Here is a 19,312-nt window from a genome sequence, read left to right on the forward strand (position 1 = left end):
TGAATATATAGAAAGTGACATCTCAAGACACCCATATCTGGGATATCCATCAGGTAGTAGGGACAATTTATGCGTGCTATTCGAAAACTTTTTTTTTTAAATACTTTTCAATTTAAACCCTTATTTTACACAATATGTACCTATAAAACAAATAATTTCTGACATCCCCGCACAAGGAAACGGTTCTCTATCTCTGATGTCATTACATGTTCCTCGACACGTGGTTTATTTAATTCTTTGTCCTTGCAGGTTGGGGTATGTGGGAAAAATGTCTAGACAACTTAAACAATGCATCAGTGAACATAAAAGTTCCACAGACGAAAGGATATGAATGTGGTTGCGGTTCATTTTATTAATTTTAATCATGTTGTTTCAACTTTACCATTCATTGGGATTGAAATGGTAAGGGTGCCATCTAGAGGTGGAGATATAGACCGTATTCTACAGAGATGTGCAGTATTTTGGATTTACTCTCTCCAAACCTTAGCTCCAATGGGTCTTAATGATGAGCTTCCTTTTAATGTTATGCTGTGATGATGAAATTGAGATGTGTTTTATATACAAAATTATTTGCAAATGTATACTATGCAGTGGAAATATAATTTTGATATGTTTTGTAAACAAATGTATTTTGAATTGTGTTTTATGTGCAATCTTGATTATGTATTATAGGATTAAGGGGATTATACTGTATAGCCTTCTTTATTATTTTTGACTTTGGATAGTTATTGTTTTCATGATGTCGATTTGATATGGTATCTTCAGAGGTTATATCTGTTTGGAATGTCCACTAGGAGGTGTATTCCTCTCTTTTGCCTTTCTAATTAAAAAAAAAAGGGATTGGTTGTCTCTCTTTTACTGATTGTCATATGGTTTTTGTAATTGATCTTGATTGGCTAATCCATATTTTAAATACACATGTGATACACTCTTTTTCAAATACCTGATGAAGGTCACATGACCGAAATGTTGTATTAATTCATTAAATTGTTTATTCCCCCAAAAAAAACTAAACAAACAGAAAATGTTCATTATGCATTAACAGGGCTGTCATTAGATTTTGAAACTGACACTAAGTGGAAGGAGCACTTTGGTTTATTGGCAAGTCAGGCACAGTTGCTGATAGGTGGTCTATAACAACTCTCTAGATATCGCCATCAGTATTAGCCAATGAAAATCCCTTATTGATCAACTACTACAGTAGACTACATACAATACTCTGAATGGGAGTAACTAAAGAATGGAGTCTGTACACCACACTTTTCACACTATCCTTGGAATGTATAAAACATATACAGTATAATTATTATTACTCCTCTAATGCTTGTTTACCTGCATTGCGCCTGCATCCTGAATTTGCACCTAGCGGTGCAGCAGGGGTCGTCATTGAGGTGAAGGAGTCCAGGGTCACAGTCTTCATCCTCTTCCACACGAGAGTTCCCACACAGCTTACTGCTCCTCTCCTTGAAGCACTGACGGGCCTTGACCTTCAAAGTCTTACTTACAGAAAACTTGCTGCAGCTGGAGAACCGCTGGGCAAACAAATAGGTGAAGTAAACACCGGGGGCATAGTAATTATTACAGGACATGCTACATGCAACCATTACAGGCTACCTGCATTGCGTTATGAATCGCATCCTGACACATTTTGGAATACAACTCGAAACATTTTAGTTTCCATTTTTGCAGAGCACATTTCAGGGCTAAGAGATTGATTTTTCACCATTCCCACAGAATAATAACTTTGCAACAACATTCAAGTGAGTAACTACATGTTAAAGGAAATAAACATAGCACAAAGTGGACAGTACCTTATTGTTGAAATGATCTCCGCTTACTGCAATAGGGTACATGACAAATTTGCCACCTTGGTCATCACTGGGCGCACAGAGAGCTATGTTGTCTGGATCGTGTTCTGCTCCGAAGTTGTGGCCGAGCTCATGAGTGGTTACAAGATCTGCTTCCTGAAGGTCAGAGACAATAAATCACTGTGCAGCCTGCTAAAAAAAATAGCAAACATTCATAATACAAAATTCAAGCTTTGGCATGCTTAGTCAGGTATGTGTTATAAGGTGCTATTTAAAGCATTGTGTGCAAACCTTAGTCAGAATAGTCTTCCCATAATTCATGGTGCTAGTTAGGCCAGTGTTCAGGTAACTGGGTTTACTGACGGTTTGTGATGGGAAGTAGGCTACAAGACAAAATGAATGTGCAAAGTCAAGCCCTGTCTTTGAAGAGTGGTTGTTCTATTAACCAAAGTTGAAGAGACATACGTTTAGGGCAAAGTCCTCCTAATCCCTGTGGTTTGGAAGGGGCCACGTATGCAAGACCAAGAGTCCCATCATCAAAGTCTTGATAGGTGAAGAGATGGGCAAGGCAAACTAGAGAGGCATTGTCTGCGATGTCATAACTGAATTGCTGAGAACCAAGAGGACAGAGATCAGAAATTGAGTGTGTCAAAATTTTCAGTGTCAAGTAATCTCAAAAGAAAGGGGGGGTGGTCTTACCCCCCATAAGACCAAAATAATGTAACTTGGGAGGTCCCCTGGTGTATCATAAAAACTAGAATACTAGATACTTAAAACTCTCATTTTTTCCAAATGTTTGCAGTAACAGAATGCAACATTATCCATTATCTGTCCCAGTTTTCATAAATAACCTATACCAGATTTTTTTTTTTAGAAAAGTCTAAACACGAGTGGATTCTCATTTTCACCTCACAATAATGGTAAAATATAATTCCTCTTTGATATATGATTGTTGGTACTCCTAAATTACTAACATTAAATCATATTTTATCTAATAACTAAACAGTCGCTAGAGATTAATTAATATGCACGTAGATTTGCCGGAATTTACCTAAAGCTACATGTTAGCTCATGATCAAACAGTTGTAAACTAAAGTTATTTAATTGATGTTATGTGGAGAAATATCTTTGTCCAGTTATTATGCTGAGTCTGTGACGAGCGACCCTCCCTCAATATCTAAAAATATGCAATCTATGCCCATAAACGATAGCGGCAACAGAGAAAATAATTTCAAATGTATTATTGTAAAACAAAGAGCTACTTCTTATTTATAACTCTACTAAGCACTATGAATCTCAGCCACGGTGACCACTATTTAAATTCAACAAAGTATAGTCTATTACTAAGCCTTACACCTTACTCATGTATTACAACTCATTAAAATGTTAAAATGACTCATTTTAATCAATAGATCTAATTACTCTGTGAATTTTTGGTAAGCATTCACGTAGGTTCTTGGAGAGTCGTGTGTGCATTTGACGTAATTATTCAATTTATACAGGGTAGACGAGGGGACCCCCCCATAAGCTCTGACTCAATTCGAACACTGAAGTAAGTCATATGGGTTTGGTACAAAATAAGGGTGAGTAAATTATGACAGAATTCTCATTTGTCGGTGAACTATTTCTTTAATGACAGATTGTCATATAAACAACATGTTAGTAATACACTTATTTGTGTTTCACGAACCTTAAAGGGGTCATGACATGCCTTTTTTTGTATTATTTTAATATGTTCCTTGAGGTATACTTGTGAAATTAGTATAGTTGTTTTGTTTGTTTTTTTGCACAAAAAACAGTCATATAATTGTAAAACATGATACATTTTCCACCCTCATTCCGACCCTCTGTCAGAAACGCTTGGTTTTTGTGCTGCTTCTCCTTTAAGACCTGACAGTTAACGCCCACTGTTCTGATTGGCTCTGTGCTCTTGACTGACCTGCTCCCTCCTTGCTGTCTTACTACTCACCACTACTGGGTGGGGCTACTGAAGTAATAAGGTAAAGTAGGCGTTGATGTGTTATTGTGGAGGCGGTCAGATGTAAATGTCTACCACAGTGTGACAGCACAATGTGGAGGAAGCAGAGAACGAGTTGTTTTGGAAGCTTGGTTTCAACAAATGCTCTTTTCGCAGTGAGGAGGACGTTTTGAGCTCTGAATCTTGCAGTGTATTTATAGTACAATGACCTCTTAATTGTAAAAAGGTCAAGGAAAATTGTATTCCTCATGTCATGACCCCTTTAAATAAACCAGTTCTTGCATCATTTTTTTGTCAGACAGATCTGAAAGCAGTGAGGCAGATGTTAATTCAGTAACCACTCTGACGGATTCAGTGTGTGACTGAGATTCACCCTTATTTGGTTGTCCACCCCAAAACTAATGTATTAGCTTCAAACTTGGTCATCAAAACAAAAACTATCCACACAATAACAGCTGACTTGAACATTATTTAATTGAAAACACTTGATCACACTCAGTGCTGGGTATTAACTAGTGGTGTAACGGTTCTCTGTAAAGAACAAAAAAAAAAACGAATTATGCACATGTATGGCTCTGAAGATGGATACACTCCACCTGTGTTTCACGTGGGTGAACTTTCTACAGAGAGAAGCCGTTCTGTTAGTAGGTTAAATCAGTTTGACATCACAGTTCTGCATGCGTTAATGTGTAGCTGAAAATGGCAAGCGGAGAAAACAAGCTGCAAATAGAGAAGTCCCTGTGTCATTCAAGTCTCTTGTCTGGAAACATTTTCTTTTTGCAGTCAATTACAACAGCAATGCACTATTTGCAGACTTTGCTCGACGTGAGTGCCGTATACTGGTAATACATCGATATATGATTAGCTATTTACACCGACATCATCCCAGGATAGCTAGCACGCCGCAAGTGAGCCCTAAACTGCACACACTCCCTTCCGTTTTTAAGCAAGCACTCAGTGCTAATTCGGACAGACATAAAACAATAACTAAAGCACTTAGTGTGTTCACTGCCAAAGTTATGTTTCCCTACTCTACTGATGAAGACGTGGGATTTCTGCACATGATTAAAACACTCAAATCGCATTATGACATCCCTTCTCATTTCAGCTTCCGAATGTTGAATATGTGTTGAGTTTGAAATGCATTTTATGTTGATGCATGTAGTGTAATAGTGCAGGTATTAAGTTAAAATGCTGATTTAGTGATTAGAGAAAAAGGTTTTTTTTTTGTTAAGGACCCTGATGAAAATGAACAATGCTTTTATAGGCTACTAATATTGTAGTAACCATGACTGCTGTCACCATGGTTTTCTTAGCAGAAATCATGGTTTTGGTACAATTAACCATGGTTTAACAACAGTAATACTGTAGTTTCCATATAGTAACAATGGTTTTACTATGGTATTTTAACCATGACTTTTAGTGGTTACTATGACTTTACTTCAAATACCATGATTAAACTAAGGTTACTGTAGTAAAATCATGGTGATTTTTAGTAAGGGCAAATAATAGAATATTCTTACTTTGGATATATATATATATATATATATGTTTTTTCAAAAAATAGCAAATACCGAACCGTACTGAAACCATGACCCTAAAACCATGATATGAACCGTGAGAAATTTTAACCGTTACACTCCTAGTATTAACTGGGTTTACATAAACAGATTACAAAGATTACAAAGAAACTACTTGTTATTGGATTACATTACATTTTAAAACACTTGTAATCACATTAGTGCTTTGTAACACATTAATCAGGCAATGGCAGCAAACTGTTCATAATTTATTGATCCCCTTATTTTATTTTTTTCAATTTTCATTCTAAATCAGCTTAACGCTGATATACGTTTGGTAAATCTTCGAGTCTTCTTTTTGTCGGTAAGAAATAATGGAATATATATACAAGACTATTCTACTCAAAGGCATGTGACATCAAATAAACAAGAGTTAAGTAAGAGGTAATCCAAAAGTAATCAAGATTAGATTACCTAAAACATGTAATCCACAAGATTACATTACCGATTACACAAATCAAACTCACGGTCCCAGTACTTACTTCTAGAAGCTTCTTTACATCCCACACACCATCTTTTCTTCCTAATGGGCTGCCATCCATGTTATAGTGAACCTCTCCTGGGCCAACCTTTGTGGGCTCGTTGTTTATGATTATCTGTGGGCACAGAACAGTGTAAAAACATATTGAATGGCTAAATTATATTTATACAAGAATCAATCTTCGAAAATCAGCATCAGAATGATTACCCAAAAATGACAATTCTTTCTTTTGTGGAACACACAAATTGATTTTGGGGCAGAATGTTAGACACTAACAGCCTCAGTCACCATTCACTTTCATCTTTTTTTTAATACAATTTAAATGAATGGTGACTGAGGCAGTCATACTACCGAACATCTCCTTTTGTGTTACATAGAAGAAAGTCATACATGTTTGGGAGAACACAAGTTGTCACACACAAATAAAACAACATATCACTTCTGATCCAGCTCTAAAGAAGACCAAAGAGTTGCAACAAAGTTGTTAGGAGGGAACAATGCTGTAATATGCCCTTTCATGCTCAAATATGCTGTATCTTTTAGGTCACCAGTCACCTGCTGAATCTGCACACCATATCCTTTGTACTCCTCATCCCATGATGTGTTCCTGTAGATATCGTCCACTCGGTCTATCAGCTCAATCTGAAAGACACAAAATGACTTTACTCCAGGGCAGGTGACCAACCAATTGGTAAGTGTCAAGTGTGACCAAGATGATTAAAAACAAATTGAGATTCTTAATTCAATAAGCATCTTTTAATAAGAGAATTTCAATCAACTTGTTTTGAACCTGTTTAAAGGAATGCTCTGGGTTAAGCTCTATAGACAGCATCTTTGGCATTCCATTGATTACCATAGAAAATACTTTCATTTTCAACTCAGCAGGTAAAACAAACAAAAACAATGCAATGACAAAAATGCACTTGCAACGAAAGTCTACAGAGCAATATGAGGTATGTTGCTCCATAGACTTCCATTAGAAGCACGTAACTGTACATATGTTTTTTTGGTTTGCTTTTTTACCAAGAGACGAGTTGAAATTATTCTCTGTGGTAATCAACGGGATGCCACAGATGCTGTCCATAGAGCTTCTGTTTCTTTGGGCCCATCTACTATTTGGGCCTAATCACTTGACCAAACAGCTTGCTATGCAAATGGACAAGAACATTCCATTTACACTTGGCCACATAAATGTGTATCTGTAAATACAAATAAATAACATACAAATAACAAATGTTGATCTATTATTATGGGCGACTCATGAGGTTGTTTGATTAACTGGATTGCCATCTGTCTCAAATGTGTCTTGGAGGGCATAATGCACTAGGTCATTTCATGAATGGACACAAATACAGCCTGTTAAAAAAGCATGAAGTGACACAGTGTAAATACCCCCTTTAATCAGATACAGACCATAAGTTCAGAGTCCCTCCTTTCATGTTATTTTAGGTGTATTCTAGGCTGCTGCTGTGCTCACCAAGTAGTTGAGGGTGGTGCTCTCCTCTCCACGGCCCATGTGCTTGTAGAAGCGATGGTCTGCCACTAACAGCAGAGGGCAGGTGTTTTTCTTGTGGTCATGTGCAGATCTCCTCTCAATATGGTGAGGTTCTGTTTTCAAGATAAGGAAATAAAGCGACTGAACCACTTACTGTGAAACAAATAACTATTTCCCAGTCCCTGATCTATCTATTTTGTCAAGTCAGTTCCAGTGTCTACATCCATAAATGGATCTATATAATTCAAAACAACACAATAGTGAATCTGATGACCATAAACGATAGAAGACATATAATCGAGTCATTATGCAATTGAATTACTATCCATCGCTACCAACTTGTCAACACACAATTTTAAATTATTATGGCTAGAGGTCACTGCTGGGTGACTACGTACATGAATGGGCACCCTTTGTCAGCTTAACTCCCACCCACACTCATGCAGTAATCCTTTCTATATTCATGAGCATGTGATGAGAGTAAAATATTTGGTCTTGTCTGGTAAGTGTATCCCATTGCAAACGGCATTTGTAATGCATTTAACTTCTGCAAAGTGACATATTTCAGAGTGAAACAGAAGATTCAGCAGGAAATAGTGCAGGAAGGTACTTCAATCGAGATCTGAATGGATTATAAAGGGGAGAAATAGGCTATGAAATTATTGATTTATATTTGTTTTTCATACCCGCAAAGCCTTGTTTGCTTTAGCATAAAACAAAAATTGTTTCAGAGGTGAAGGAAGTTAATTCATTGATGAAAGACTATGAAAACATTATCAATAACATTCTTCAGAATAGCAAACTGATGCACTGACAAAAAAACAAAACAAAAAAAAGACAAGGGAGATCATTAAGAAATTAAATAGGGTCACATTTCATTTGATGTTGTCTTTAAAAGACTAATCTGCAGAACTAAGCAAAATGGCCTAAAGCTCTCTGTGGTGTCTTGTCATACATTTGATACACACCTTCCTCCTGTTCTGTTTCTACCACTGCTCTTGCCTCAGTTGGCAGCAGCTCCTGGGCGTCAGCATTCACATATCCACACACTTTGGAAGAGGATAGTCGACTGATGTTCTTTATGTCCTCTGAGCGGTACACCAGCAAACGGCCATCAGGAGGCGTCTCTGCAAACCGCCACAAAGGCTAATAGAGATAAGACAGAGATGAGCCGTAAGATGCACTTCTGAAACAAGCACTGATAGTAAAATAGTGTGAGAAAACATCAAGTAGAATTCAAGACTCAATGCCAGGACTGCTTGTAAAGTAGTGGTCGACCGATATGGGTTTTTCCATGGCCGATGGCCAATTTAAATGCCGATAAACATAATACAATTTAACAACAGCAAATCGGACGTACACAAAATTTCTAAAGTGCAACAAACACATATGTTATGCATTATTTACTCAAATTTGCATGAACATGAAAAAAATAGATAGTTAACACTTCTGTTAATCACCCAAGCGAATATGGTTATTGGCCGATGCCGATAAATCGCAAAATTGACAAATATTGACAGATTATGGCTGATTTATCACCTTATCACTTTTGCAAAGACACCATGAAATAGTTTGACGAATGCAATTTTCTTTCCTGTGTTGACAAATATCCTATTGAAAACAGGGTGGTCAAAAAGTTGTTCTTGCTTTTTTTTATGGTCCATAGCCTTTAGTTTATGACACAAAACCACATTTGGCAGCTTCTACCATTGCTAAAGCAATTTCTCTTTTCCTTAAAGTGAAAGAATGTATATTTAAAATGCATGTTTTCTTTAGTTTTAAATGTACACTAGCATATAGATGGCTTTAGAGTTGACAGACTAAAAGCCACAAAACATCAGTTTTGATTTGATTGGTTCTTTAAGGCTCAGGATCATATATAGCTTGTGTTTGCCATTCACCTCTACATTGTATTCAGCTTCATCTGTGAGAATGTGGGCTGAAAACTCCTCCCCATCGATATGTGCCTGCACACGGGAGTGCTCCTCTCCTGAAAGCATTTGTAAACAATGATACAGCAACATATGATCAAGATTAGTGATGAAGCACACTGAAAAATATCCCCTTACCAACAACATGTCCTTTGAAGTAATTCTGCAACTGAACATCATATTGGTCCTCATTTCCATACTTGTCTACAAACACAACTTTGAAGTCATCTGTGAAAAGCTCTGTGTTCGTCGTCAAGTATAACTTGAAGTGCCTTTGAAAAAAAGATGTAGCTTTAGAACAAGAAGTAATGACCTCTAATCAGGGTTTCTAGAGACTAGGGGTGGTCAGGAAAACCTAACACACACCGATAAATAAGTCACAAGAAAGAGAAAAAAATGGCAATACTACTTGAATCTCATGTGATCTGCCTTGGGCAGCAGCATGGTGATGCAACGTTGGATCCCATTTTATTATTGAACAAGGTTTCTGATAATATTCACTGTAACAGTGTAATGCAGCCTTTGCAAAGAGGCTGTTTAAAAAGAAGGGGCAATTGAAAGGGTTATGAAACCCCAAAACGCATTGAGATGTTAACAGATATATACAGGTTACTAACACAACATCTCAGATTAAATTGTTCTGCTCTGTGTTAGCTTTTGTGAACCTATACCACTTATGTCACGCACTGGTTTTAATAACAAGCTCATTTTAATTTTCTTGCCTTGTTTGGGAGTCATCCTGTGCTGTGGAGATATTTTTTCGGGGGTTTTCCTGGGTCAATAATGCTTGGGTAGCATGAGTGATCCCGTTCTGCACTCTCCCATAAATATCGGAAAGCCTGCTGGACTCACGTGCACATGCGTGCTCCAGAGACAGCGCACACGATACTCACATGAAACACAGATGAGCGTGTCAGATATGAAGCATATTAAGCACTTATGAAGCGCAGAACACGAGATGAATGTCGTTGAATTTGCTTGAAAACGTTTTAAAACCATAACAACTGTGTCCATGTTTTTTTAATTCTCTCAGTCTCACGAGAAGCCCTGCCCACTGATAGATAAGCCCACCCTCGCATATGGATATTTACATATCGCAATATACACAGTATAGCAAAATCTCTATCGACTGACACTTTATATCGTCGCCACCATATATAACTTCATATCGCCCAGCCCTAGTTTAAATATATATTCAAATGCATAACTGTCGATAATCTTTGATTACTACATATTGAACAACACATTGAACACTGCAGCCATCTACTGGCTATTTTTGTCATAACATGATTTTTTAAATCATGTTATTTTTTTTTATTTTTTTTTTCACCAGATAGCAGCAATCTGCCCCCAATACATGACACATTCTCATATTTTCTTAATGTTTCGTGACACGTAAAAAACTAGTATAGCACTGTTACTCATTCCACATGCAAATAAGGTGTTACATAGATGTTTCAAAGACACTACAGCAAAAAAAAAAAAAAAAAGGCCAGTTGATTCTAAGAGTCAGAGGGAGAGTGGAAAATGGTCATTGCCCAAAAGAAGAAGAAGAAAAGAAAAAAAAAGGTAAATTATTACTGGTTTTGGAAGAAAAAATCTTAACATTATGAGCTGATCTCAGGAACAAAAAATAACATACACAAAACAAATTATGACATTCAGAGCCAATTCCTCATTTAGATATTTCCTTGTGCAATAGCATGAAGGTACATGTTGATTTGACTGACTTACCTCTGAAGTGCTGTGAAGCTAACCAGCCGCTCCACATATGACCGGGCGTCAATGTCCCTCTTTCTGACAGAGTGAAGCTGGAGCCCTGATGCAGGCAGAACCTCATAGTCCGACAGTAAGAAGTCGAGGGTATCTAGGTGACAGAAAGCATCATATATTATTATTCCAGCATAATCCAACTGTTTATCCACACACACCATTGAATGACAACAACCAGAAACAAAACATATCCAAAATATTAGATTCTGCATTTGGATTTGAACCCTGCCAAGACTCTTTCTAATAAATATTAATGGATATTTTAACATGTTTGGCTGTTTAAACTAACAGTATAACCATCATGTGTAGTCAGCACAGACAGCAGGTCCATTTAATTGGCCATAGTGATCCAAACATACACTAAAAGAGAAGCCAAAACACCTTTCCATTAGGAAATGTTCAGATAAATTGCAAATACAGCAACTTCCATGTTGGAGGAAACGTACTCAGCACTGTCGTGAAAACAAGTAAAAACAGGAAAAGGAAGACCAACCCCCAAATATCCCTACTTGAGACGACAGCATCCCAAATGACATATTTTGGTTCCCAGAACGTTCTGTGAACGTTAGTTTTTGGTTATAAAAAAATAAAACCTAAAAATAACATTCCAAGAACGTGAGTTTGTTCCCAAAACCTCAAAGGAGAACCATATAACGTTAGGGGAAGGTTTGCTGGGACATTTGATTTGACACTGAGTCCCATTGTGGGGCCAATTTAATAAACAAACCAACTCCAAATTAACATACCAAACTCTCGCGCCTCTTCCTGATTTCTCATGCCTTCTGCTGTAGATACTGGTTTCACCGCACAGTGGACGGAAAATAAAGCAAATAGCATGTAGAGCAAGTAAAATATAAAAGACTTCATACTGGCGATGTAACATCAAAGCAGCATGTCTGGATTTAAAGTCCACGTTACAGCTGTCAATATCCACTGTCTCTTATTTACAAATATACGCGGCCAGTTTATGTTCCGGTTATTAACCACGCCTTTGACAGATACAAACAAAAATGTATACTGATGGGACAAGTTCCCGGTAAATACTGAATGTCCATAAATATGAACTAATATACCACGAACTCGAGAGAAGTTCAGCGGGTCTCAAACCATCTTCCACATTTTGCGCTGGACCTTCCTCAGATAACAATCACAAAAAAATATTCCATTGATTCCGTTTCCGGGGAACAATTGAATTTCCAGGAAGCGGGGACTTTTATTTTGTACTCACCGAAGGCATTTACTGGAGCAAGATCTCTGGTATTTACTGCAGCTGCAGGTGGAAGTTTTGACTAGTGAACATCGATTACTGTTTAATAAAATATACAGTGGGGTCAAAAAGTCTGAAACCACATAAATAAATCTGACATTTCTTCCTTTCTTATTATTTAAACGTGTGAAAAGATGGTTTTAGAATTTTTAAGCATTAAAAACAAATAAAAGTTATGACAAAAATGTGGAAATATAAAATATTTGCCACTACCTCCATGCCACTCAAATAAGCAAATTTGTGACGTTGAACGTGTTAACTTTGTACAAAGTAGTCTGAAATCGAAACAACAGATAATAATTATAATTATTATTATTATTATTATTATTATTATTATTATTTCATTGTTTATCCATTCACACTTTTTGGTCTGACATGCATAACTGGCTTAGAATCTCAATAAATTCATGGCATAACCTTTAGTATAATAACAGAAGATGGACACTTTTAGTTTTTATTATATCATTTTTTTTTATCCATAAATGTAAGTAATAATAATAATAATAATAATAATAATTCCTTACATTTATATAGCACTTTTCTAGGCACTCAAAGTGCTTTACATAGTATTGGAGGACTCTCCTCAACCACCACCAGTGTGCAGCCTCCACCTGGATGATGCGACGGCAGCCATAGTGCACCAGTATGCTCACCACACACCAGCTGTTGGTGGAGAGGAGAGCAGAGAGTAGAGTGATACAGCCAATTAATGGATGGGGATTATCCATTAATTTAAAACTAACCCATTATCATTCTTCAAAAAGAATTCTGGAGTTACTCTAAATATGTAATATTTTCAAAGATTTAAAAAAAAATTTGTAAATATAATTGAAGAATTAAATTTGAAAATAATATGTATCATTTTATTTATTTTTGTTGTATGTGTGCTGCTTTTTGGGACCCATTTATTGCTATAATCATTTGCAATGCCTTATTGTAATTGTGGTTTTGGAATAATAATAATAATAATAATAATAAATTGATGACACATGAGGAAGCAATAATTATAATAATAAAAATGTGGAACATTCTTAAGTAATGCTGAAATAACATGGATCTTAAGGTTTGGCCTATGCATTTTAAGTGCTTGTTGTCATTAAAGCAAAAGTAGGCACATCCATAACACTAAGAAATTTAGTAATACCTGTTAATTTTTCAATTCAATTTAGTCACATTCGGCCACCGTTATTTTATATTTTGGCAATACATCATGAAATTACATACTTTGAAATTCCACATTTTTAGCCTATATTTTACAACCGTGGTCTACTGAATAGTTTTCTTGGCATATGAACCAAAATGTGAACATAAAAGAAATAACATAAAAACTATGTACATGGACACATTTTAATATCACAGTGTTTGTGGCATGGACAATACAAGTGAACAAGTGAATGTGTTAAAGTTGTATTTTTTTTTTACTCTAAAGACTTCACATACATGCACATTTACAAGGTTACAACTGTACAAGTGGAATTTGGCTTTACAAAGAATAAAATGCATAATCTTTTTATTATGTATCAAAAACAAACTGATGAAACATTAAAAGGCCATCTAAGGAAGAGTGAAAGGCAAAACCAGTTTTAGGAGCAATGATAAAGGGTCACTGCCAGGTCATTATATTAACATGGTGAAAAACATCCATATAAGTCATAATGATGAATAATTGGAATAGCTTAATGAAAAGACAGACAATACAAACAGACGGCTGTGGTGGGAAAAAAAAGAAAGAAAAGAAAGACATGTGTTTTAAATGTCAAAATATCTCCAAATTGTTAGAGTTCAAAGCAGTTTAATCAGAGAAAAAATAGTTTTGTGCAACAAGCAAATTTTTACAAACAGGAACAATAAAAATTTTGGCTATTTTTAAGATGTGTAGTTTAGGTCAAGGAGCATTTCCCAGTTTCCTGTACAGCCACAATTATTTCTAATATGCCGAAACAAACAGCATTTTACATGGGAACATGGCGCTACACTTCCCCCAACAGAGAGAACAAAATAAGCACTAAGTGAGCTACCAAAGTGCTAATTCAAGACCTTATTCACGTTAGCGGCATCTTTGATTTTGAATGGGAATGACAACAAGGCTGTGAGGGACAGACTTACCATCTCTTCAATGGCACGAACGGTATAAAGCTGTAAAAAGCTCCTAGATCACATCTGATTTCCCACAACTCATGTTGTCTGGATTTTTTTTTGTCTACTGAATGTTCTTGGACAGATATTTTATCAATGATTTGTCTGCGGAACAATCTAAAAACACTTTAAACTGCAGTACAGCCCATTGAAGAGACGGTGTCTGTCCCTCACAGCCTCGTTGTCATTCCCATTAAAAATCAAAAACGGCACTAGCGTGAATAAGGTCTATAACCCTGAAATAATACTAGTATACACTCTGAAAAAAGGTACTGTTAAAGGTACAGTACTGGATGCGGTACCCTTGTTTTGGGCACATATTTTTACCCTTCAGGAGATAAAAAAGTATATTTTTACCTTTAAAGGTACACAAAAGGTCCTTAGGGTACAATTATGTACCCAAAATGAGCTATAAATTTCAACAATAGGTAGAAATATGTCCCCTTGTGGGTACCACCCCAGTGATAGGCCGGTCCTTATACCTTAATTGGTACCTTTTTTTCTGAAAGTGCATAACACAGCTAATATTTCACAAAACAATGTACTGTATACAACAAAAAAGAGTCTCACATTTAGCAATGAAACAAACATTTACATATGCCATAAATGACACAAAATAAGCTGCAATAATATAGCCCATACAACATCAAAGATTTACTTCAAGTTCATATTTACTCACTCTATCAAAAAGAGTTCCCTCATCATTGTCTTAAAAAATCCACTTGGCACGATTGTCAATATATATACATATACCAATGCAATACATTAGATTGTTCCACATGAAATGGCCAAATGTTGAATAAGATAACCATAATTAGGTTTAAAGTAACTTGTGTGCTATTCATAAATCGCAATGATGCTTTACTTTCGACTATCATTCGAGTATTATTTGTTATGATTTCAAATTCGGAAATTATATAGATTAACCACAAAAAGTAAAACAAAGAACAAAATAAAAAACATTGGCAGGACACTAACAATGAAAAATCATTCAGTGTTGGTTTCCAAAACTTTAATTCGGCTATCTAAGCCTGCAAAAGGAGCAACGTGATCAGAATTTTATACAGACTGGAACTAATCATTCTTATTTTGTTGAAAGAACATCTTATTCTTATATCTTATAATATTATTATTGTTGTTATTAAAAAATAAAAATATAATGTATAACAATAATATTAATCTACAAATTGGCCATTTCATGTAAAATTTGTTTAAATGTACTTTATGTATGTATATAAGTCCAAAGTTCTATATCTCTGAACATCACATAAGTTTAAAAGTACCATTATTTATCTAGGAGGACCTGAGGATGAATCTATCTATCTATCTATCTATCTATCTATCTATATCTATCTCTATATATATATATATATATATATATATATATATATATATATATATATATATATATATATATATATATTGGATACAGAAGAAAAACTGAGGTACTCAAAAATTTAAGGCTGAAAACATGAAAATTCAGGTTGCTACCAAATGATGGAGGTGACCAACATAAAAATATTTACCAGTAATCAACTTTGTGAATACTGTGAATTTCAGAGGGGCACAAAATTTTCTTGTAAAGAAAAGACAATCACTTCGTCATGTCAACCTCAAATATGGCACATGAGAAATGGTAGATGAGGGAATCACACAGACAATTCTGAAGAAATCTAATGAGCTACATATTATCCAGCTACACATATGGCGGATGCAGATGCTCTGATTTGAATATTTCTGAGTAACAAATGATCGATGGAACAATAGCTTTTGATTATATACTCGCTATTTACAGAAGTGCAGGCAAGATCTTAACATTCAAATAGCATCATAACTCTATTTTAAAATCAGCCCCCTTAAGCAAAGAAATCTCATTTTAAAACTATTTGTCAATACTCAACATTACCACAATGGCATTTCAGAAGCTGATAAACTCTGTTTTGAACAAGAGACACAAACTTGCCCATAGAAACCCCTACCTTTCAATCCAAGACATCAGAAGCCATATATATATATATATATATATATATATATATATATATTTTATCTTCAAGTTGTATGAACTTGCATAGATAAAGTGCTGGACTTGTGAATATGTTTAAGACACACAGTCTTGAAATCTGTGTATAATCCCTGCCAGAATTACAGTGACTGTTCCAAATTTGTATATTGTTGCTAGGAATACAAACTTAATGCAAGTTTCAAACTATCTGACAAAATACACAAGACAGGCCGTTTAGTAAATCACCATATAATTCTCAGACATGATCACATTTACTGTGGAAAAAAGGGACTAACAGTTTATTTTGAACTTCAGACATACTGCAGACTTAGATGAGTGCCATTAAAGTTTCTATAATGCAGTGCTTTTACAGCACTTACATTTAGTAAGGGTTAAAAAAGGGCCTTAAGAATGTTGTCATTTGGTTTCAGTATTCTGACAGTTTGCACTTAGATGATTGTAATCTTGTATCTCATGTTCGGATTAGGTTAAGGGTTTGTTTGAGCAACTCAATAATTCAGTATTTAACATTTTAAACTCACAGAGCAGTCCTGCTTTGATCTCCATGGATTTAAAGCGGTAATATTATTCCAGTGATGTCTCAAAGCAAACAAATTGTGTTTAAGTACACAGGGAGAAATTCCAAAGGCAAACATCATCTGTGTAACCCTGATGACATCAGCAACCAAAATCTGCAGTCAATTTACTGTTGGTTTGTCTGTTGGTTAAGTTTGAAAGATATCTCGACAAATACAGAAAAACAAAGACGTGCCATAAAATAAAGTCTTGAATGTGAAATTTATCTCTGAATTAAAATGTAAGTAGTATTCTTGCTGCTCATTTGAGAAAAAAATGAAATTCTGAAGAATTTAAAGTGACAGAAAACTCCCTTCTCCGTGCAATACAAGTGATAAAGAGTGAGCCGTGTGACCGAAATGCTACCATGCACACAGAGACCGACAGACGAACAGACTGAATACATCTGGAAAACATCCATAAAATAAGACAAGCGCTTGAATGCAACAGCGCTGGGCTCCTTTAGTAACATCTCTTGTGTTACTATGGAAGGGGCAGTAAGTAACCCCACCTCTCAAATCCTCCACCTAAGCAAGCAGCAGGCTCATGAGGTCTCCTTTATTCTCGTCAGGCCTGCCTTGAAGTAGCCTACATCAGTTAGCTGTGACAGTAACCATGGCGTGAGATGGCTTGCGTTGTGGCTTCAAATGCAAGTCCCACCGATTGATGAAAGCTCAAAGGTGGAGGAGGAAAAGAAAAACGATTAAAGGAGATGACCGGAATTCCTCCAACAGCGACTGCTTGCTGCAGGCTGTTAGGTTGGTAAAGGGTCGTCATCGCCTTTACTGCATTTGCACTTACAGCACAGCACAAATGGCGTGGCTAGCAGAAGGAACGGAGAGGCTACAAGTAAGAGCAGTCCGAAACCAGCAAAGATTCCAACAACCTGTGGAGAATGAAAATAATAGGTACAAGCTGAGACTCACAACAACACACTAAAAACAATTCTTAATACCATCTTGCAATCAGCCTATAGCGTATCATTGCATGTATAAGTTGGCCAATATCAGAATCAGATATTATCAGGGCTTAGTTATATATAAAAAAAAAAAAATGAAATAAAAAAAACTTCCTGCACTTTTTCTGCAAGGTTTACAAAAAATATTAAACAGTTATACAACACTCAACATGAACAACATTAAAACAGAGAGAGCAGTGCAGTTTTGAAGTATTTCACTTCACTAAATAACGACCAAGCAAAATGTGACATTTATATAGGCTAAAAGATTTTGGTGGTTTTGATATGTCCAATGGTTGTTGTTAATAAGGCTGTCGATTTAACACATTAATTTAGAGAGATTAATAACATAAAAAAATATCATGTTAAAAAAAGAATGCAATTAATCACACCACAGAAACAGGGAATTTTCCTACCAACGGAGCAAATCAACCTTGAAGTACCATCATTTGTTTTTGCGAGTCACACTCAGCAGGAAGTGTGAGGGGCCGTTTAGGCTGTAATTCAAACTTTACCTCTCACATACACACAAAAATCTCTCACATTCACAGGAAATGTTTGCACATACTCACAAAACGCATGCATATTCACATGAAACGCTCGCACATACACACAAAAAGCTCACACATTCACTGCTTTTACCTCTCACATACACTTAAAACACCTTTGCATTCACTTATTTAACCTCTCATATACATAAAAAATGCCCACACATACAGTACACTACTTTTATCTCTCACATAGGGCTGGGCGATAAGTAAAAATGTTTTTATTGATAATCGCCTTAAAAAATATCACGGTATACGATCATCAACCCCCCTGTTGAGGGTCAGTGAATATTTTTGCTTTATTGATTTTGCTTAAAAAATTTAATTAATTTATTGAAACATGAAAAACATAAACAAAAGATGTTTCTAAACTCAAATTGCACTTTAAACTAAACGAAAAAGCAATAAAATAACAAAGATCTCCGACGGCTCCATTTGCCAACACACAAGCATCTGCCTACAGATTAAGAACTAAAGACAATTATAAATGTAAAGATAATAATAATCATAATAATAAAACCCAATGAACTTGGTACAGCCATTCAGAAGAACTCTTTAGAAACAGCTCGGGAGTCTCTTTCAACAGCCGTTCAGTCGAATTTGCGAATCGTTTAGACTGATTCCTCAAAAAAGAACCGGCTGAAAAGAATGATTTGCATGTGGGCACTCTGTGTGTGTGACAGAGGTAAAGAAGTGAATGCATGAGTGTTATATGTGTTTGTGAGAGGTAAAAGCAGTGAAGGTGTGAGAGTTGTATGTGTGTGTGAGAGGTAAAAGTT

The 19,312-nt window shown here is 35.9% G+C and overlaps 2 protein-coding genes across 9 annotated transcripts in view; both read right to left on the minus strand.

Moving 5' to 3' along the window:
- Window positions 1-12,213, minus strand: part of LOC127411257 (disintegrin and metalloproteinase domain-containing protein 17-like) — a 45,785-nt gene extending 33,572 nt beyond the window's left edge. For all 4 annotated transcript variants that reach the window (XM_051646679.1, XM_051646682.1, XM_051646681.1 and 1 more), the window contains exons 1-12: window positions 11,793-12,213; window positions 11,008-11,140; window positions 9,412-9,545; window positions 9,244-9,332; window positions 8,311-8,488; window positions 7,325-7,455; window positions 6,403-6,489; window positions 5,849-5,962; window positions 2,274-2,418; window positions 2,100-2,191; window positions 1,812-1,964; window positions 1,333-1,532 (exon numbers count right to left, since the gene is read on the minus strand). In XM_051646679.1, the coding sequence (XP_051502639.1) occupies window positions 1,333-1,532; window positions 1,812-1,964; window positions 2,100-2,191; window positions 2,274-2,418; window positions 5,849-5,962; window positions 6,403-6,489; window positions 7,325-7,455; window positions 8,311-8,488; window positions 9,244-9,332; window positions 9,412-9,545; window positions 11,008-11,140; window positions 11,793-11,913 (1,577 nt within the window). In that variant the 5' untranslated portion in view covers window positions 11,914-12,213. The remainder of the gene's footprint in view (window positions 1-1,332; window positions 1,533-1,811; window positions 1,965-2,099; window positions 2,192-2,273; window positions 2,419-5,848; window positions 5,963-6,402; window positions 6,490-7,324; window positions 7,456-8,310; window positions 8,489-9,243; window positions 9,333-9,411; window positions 9,546-11,007; window positions 11,141-11,792) is intronic.
- Window positions 12,214-13,712: 1,499 nt separating this feature from the next.
- Window positions 13,713-19,312, minus strand: part of LOC127411267 (probable E3 ubiquitin-protein ligase RNF144A-A) — a 76,627-nt gene continuing 71,027 nt past the window's right edge. For all 5 annotated transcript variants that reach the window (XM_051646708.1, XM_051646706.1, XM_051646707.1 and 2 more), the window contains one exon: window positions 13,713-17,913. In XM_051646708.1, the coding sequence (XP_051502668.1) occupies window positions 17,782-17,913 (132 nt within the window). In that variant the 3' untranslated portion in view covers window positions 13,713-17,781. The remainder of the gene's footprint in view (window positions 17,914-19,312) is intronic.

The sequence above is a fragment of the Myxocyprinus asiaticus genome, chromosome 20 (assembly GCF_019703515.2).
Source record: "Myxocyprinus asiaticus isolate MX2 ecotype Aquarium Trade chromosome 20, UBuf_Myxa_2, whole genome shotgun sequence".
NCBI lineage: Eukaryota > Metazoa > Chordata > Actinopteri > Cypriniformes > Catostomidae > Myxocyprinus > Myxocyprinus asiaticus.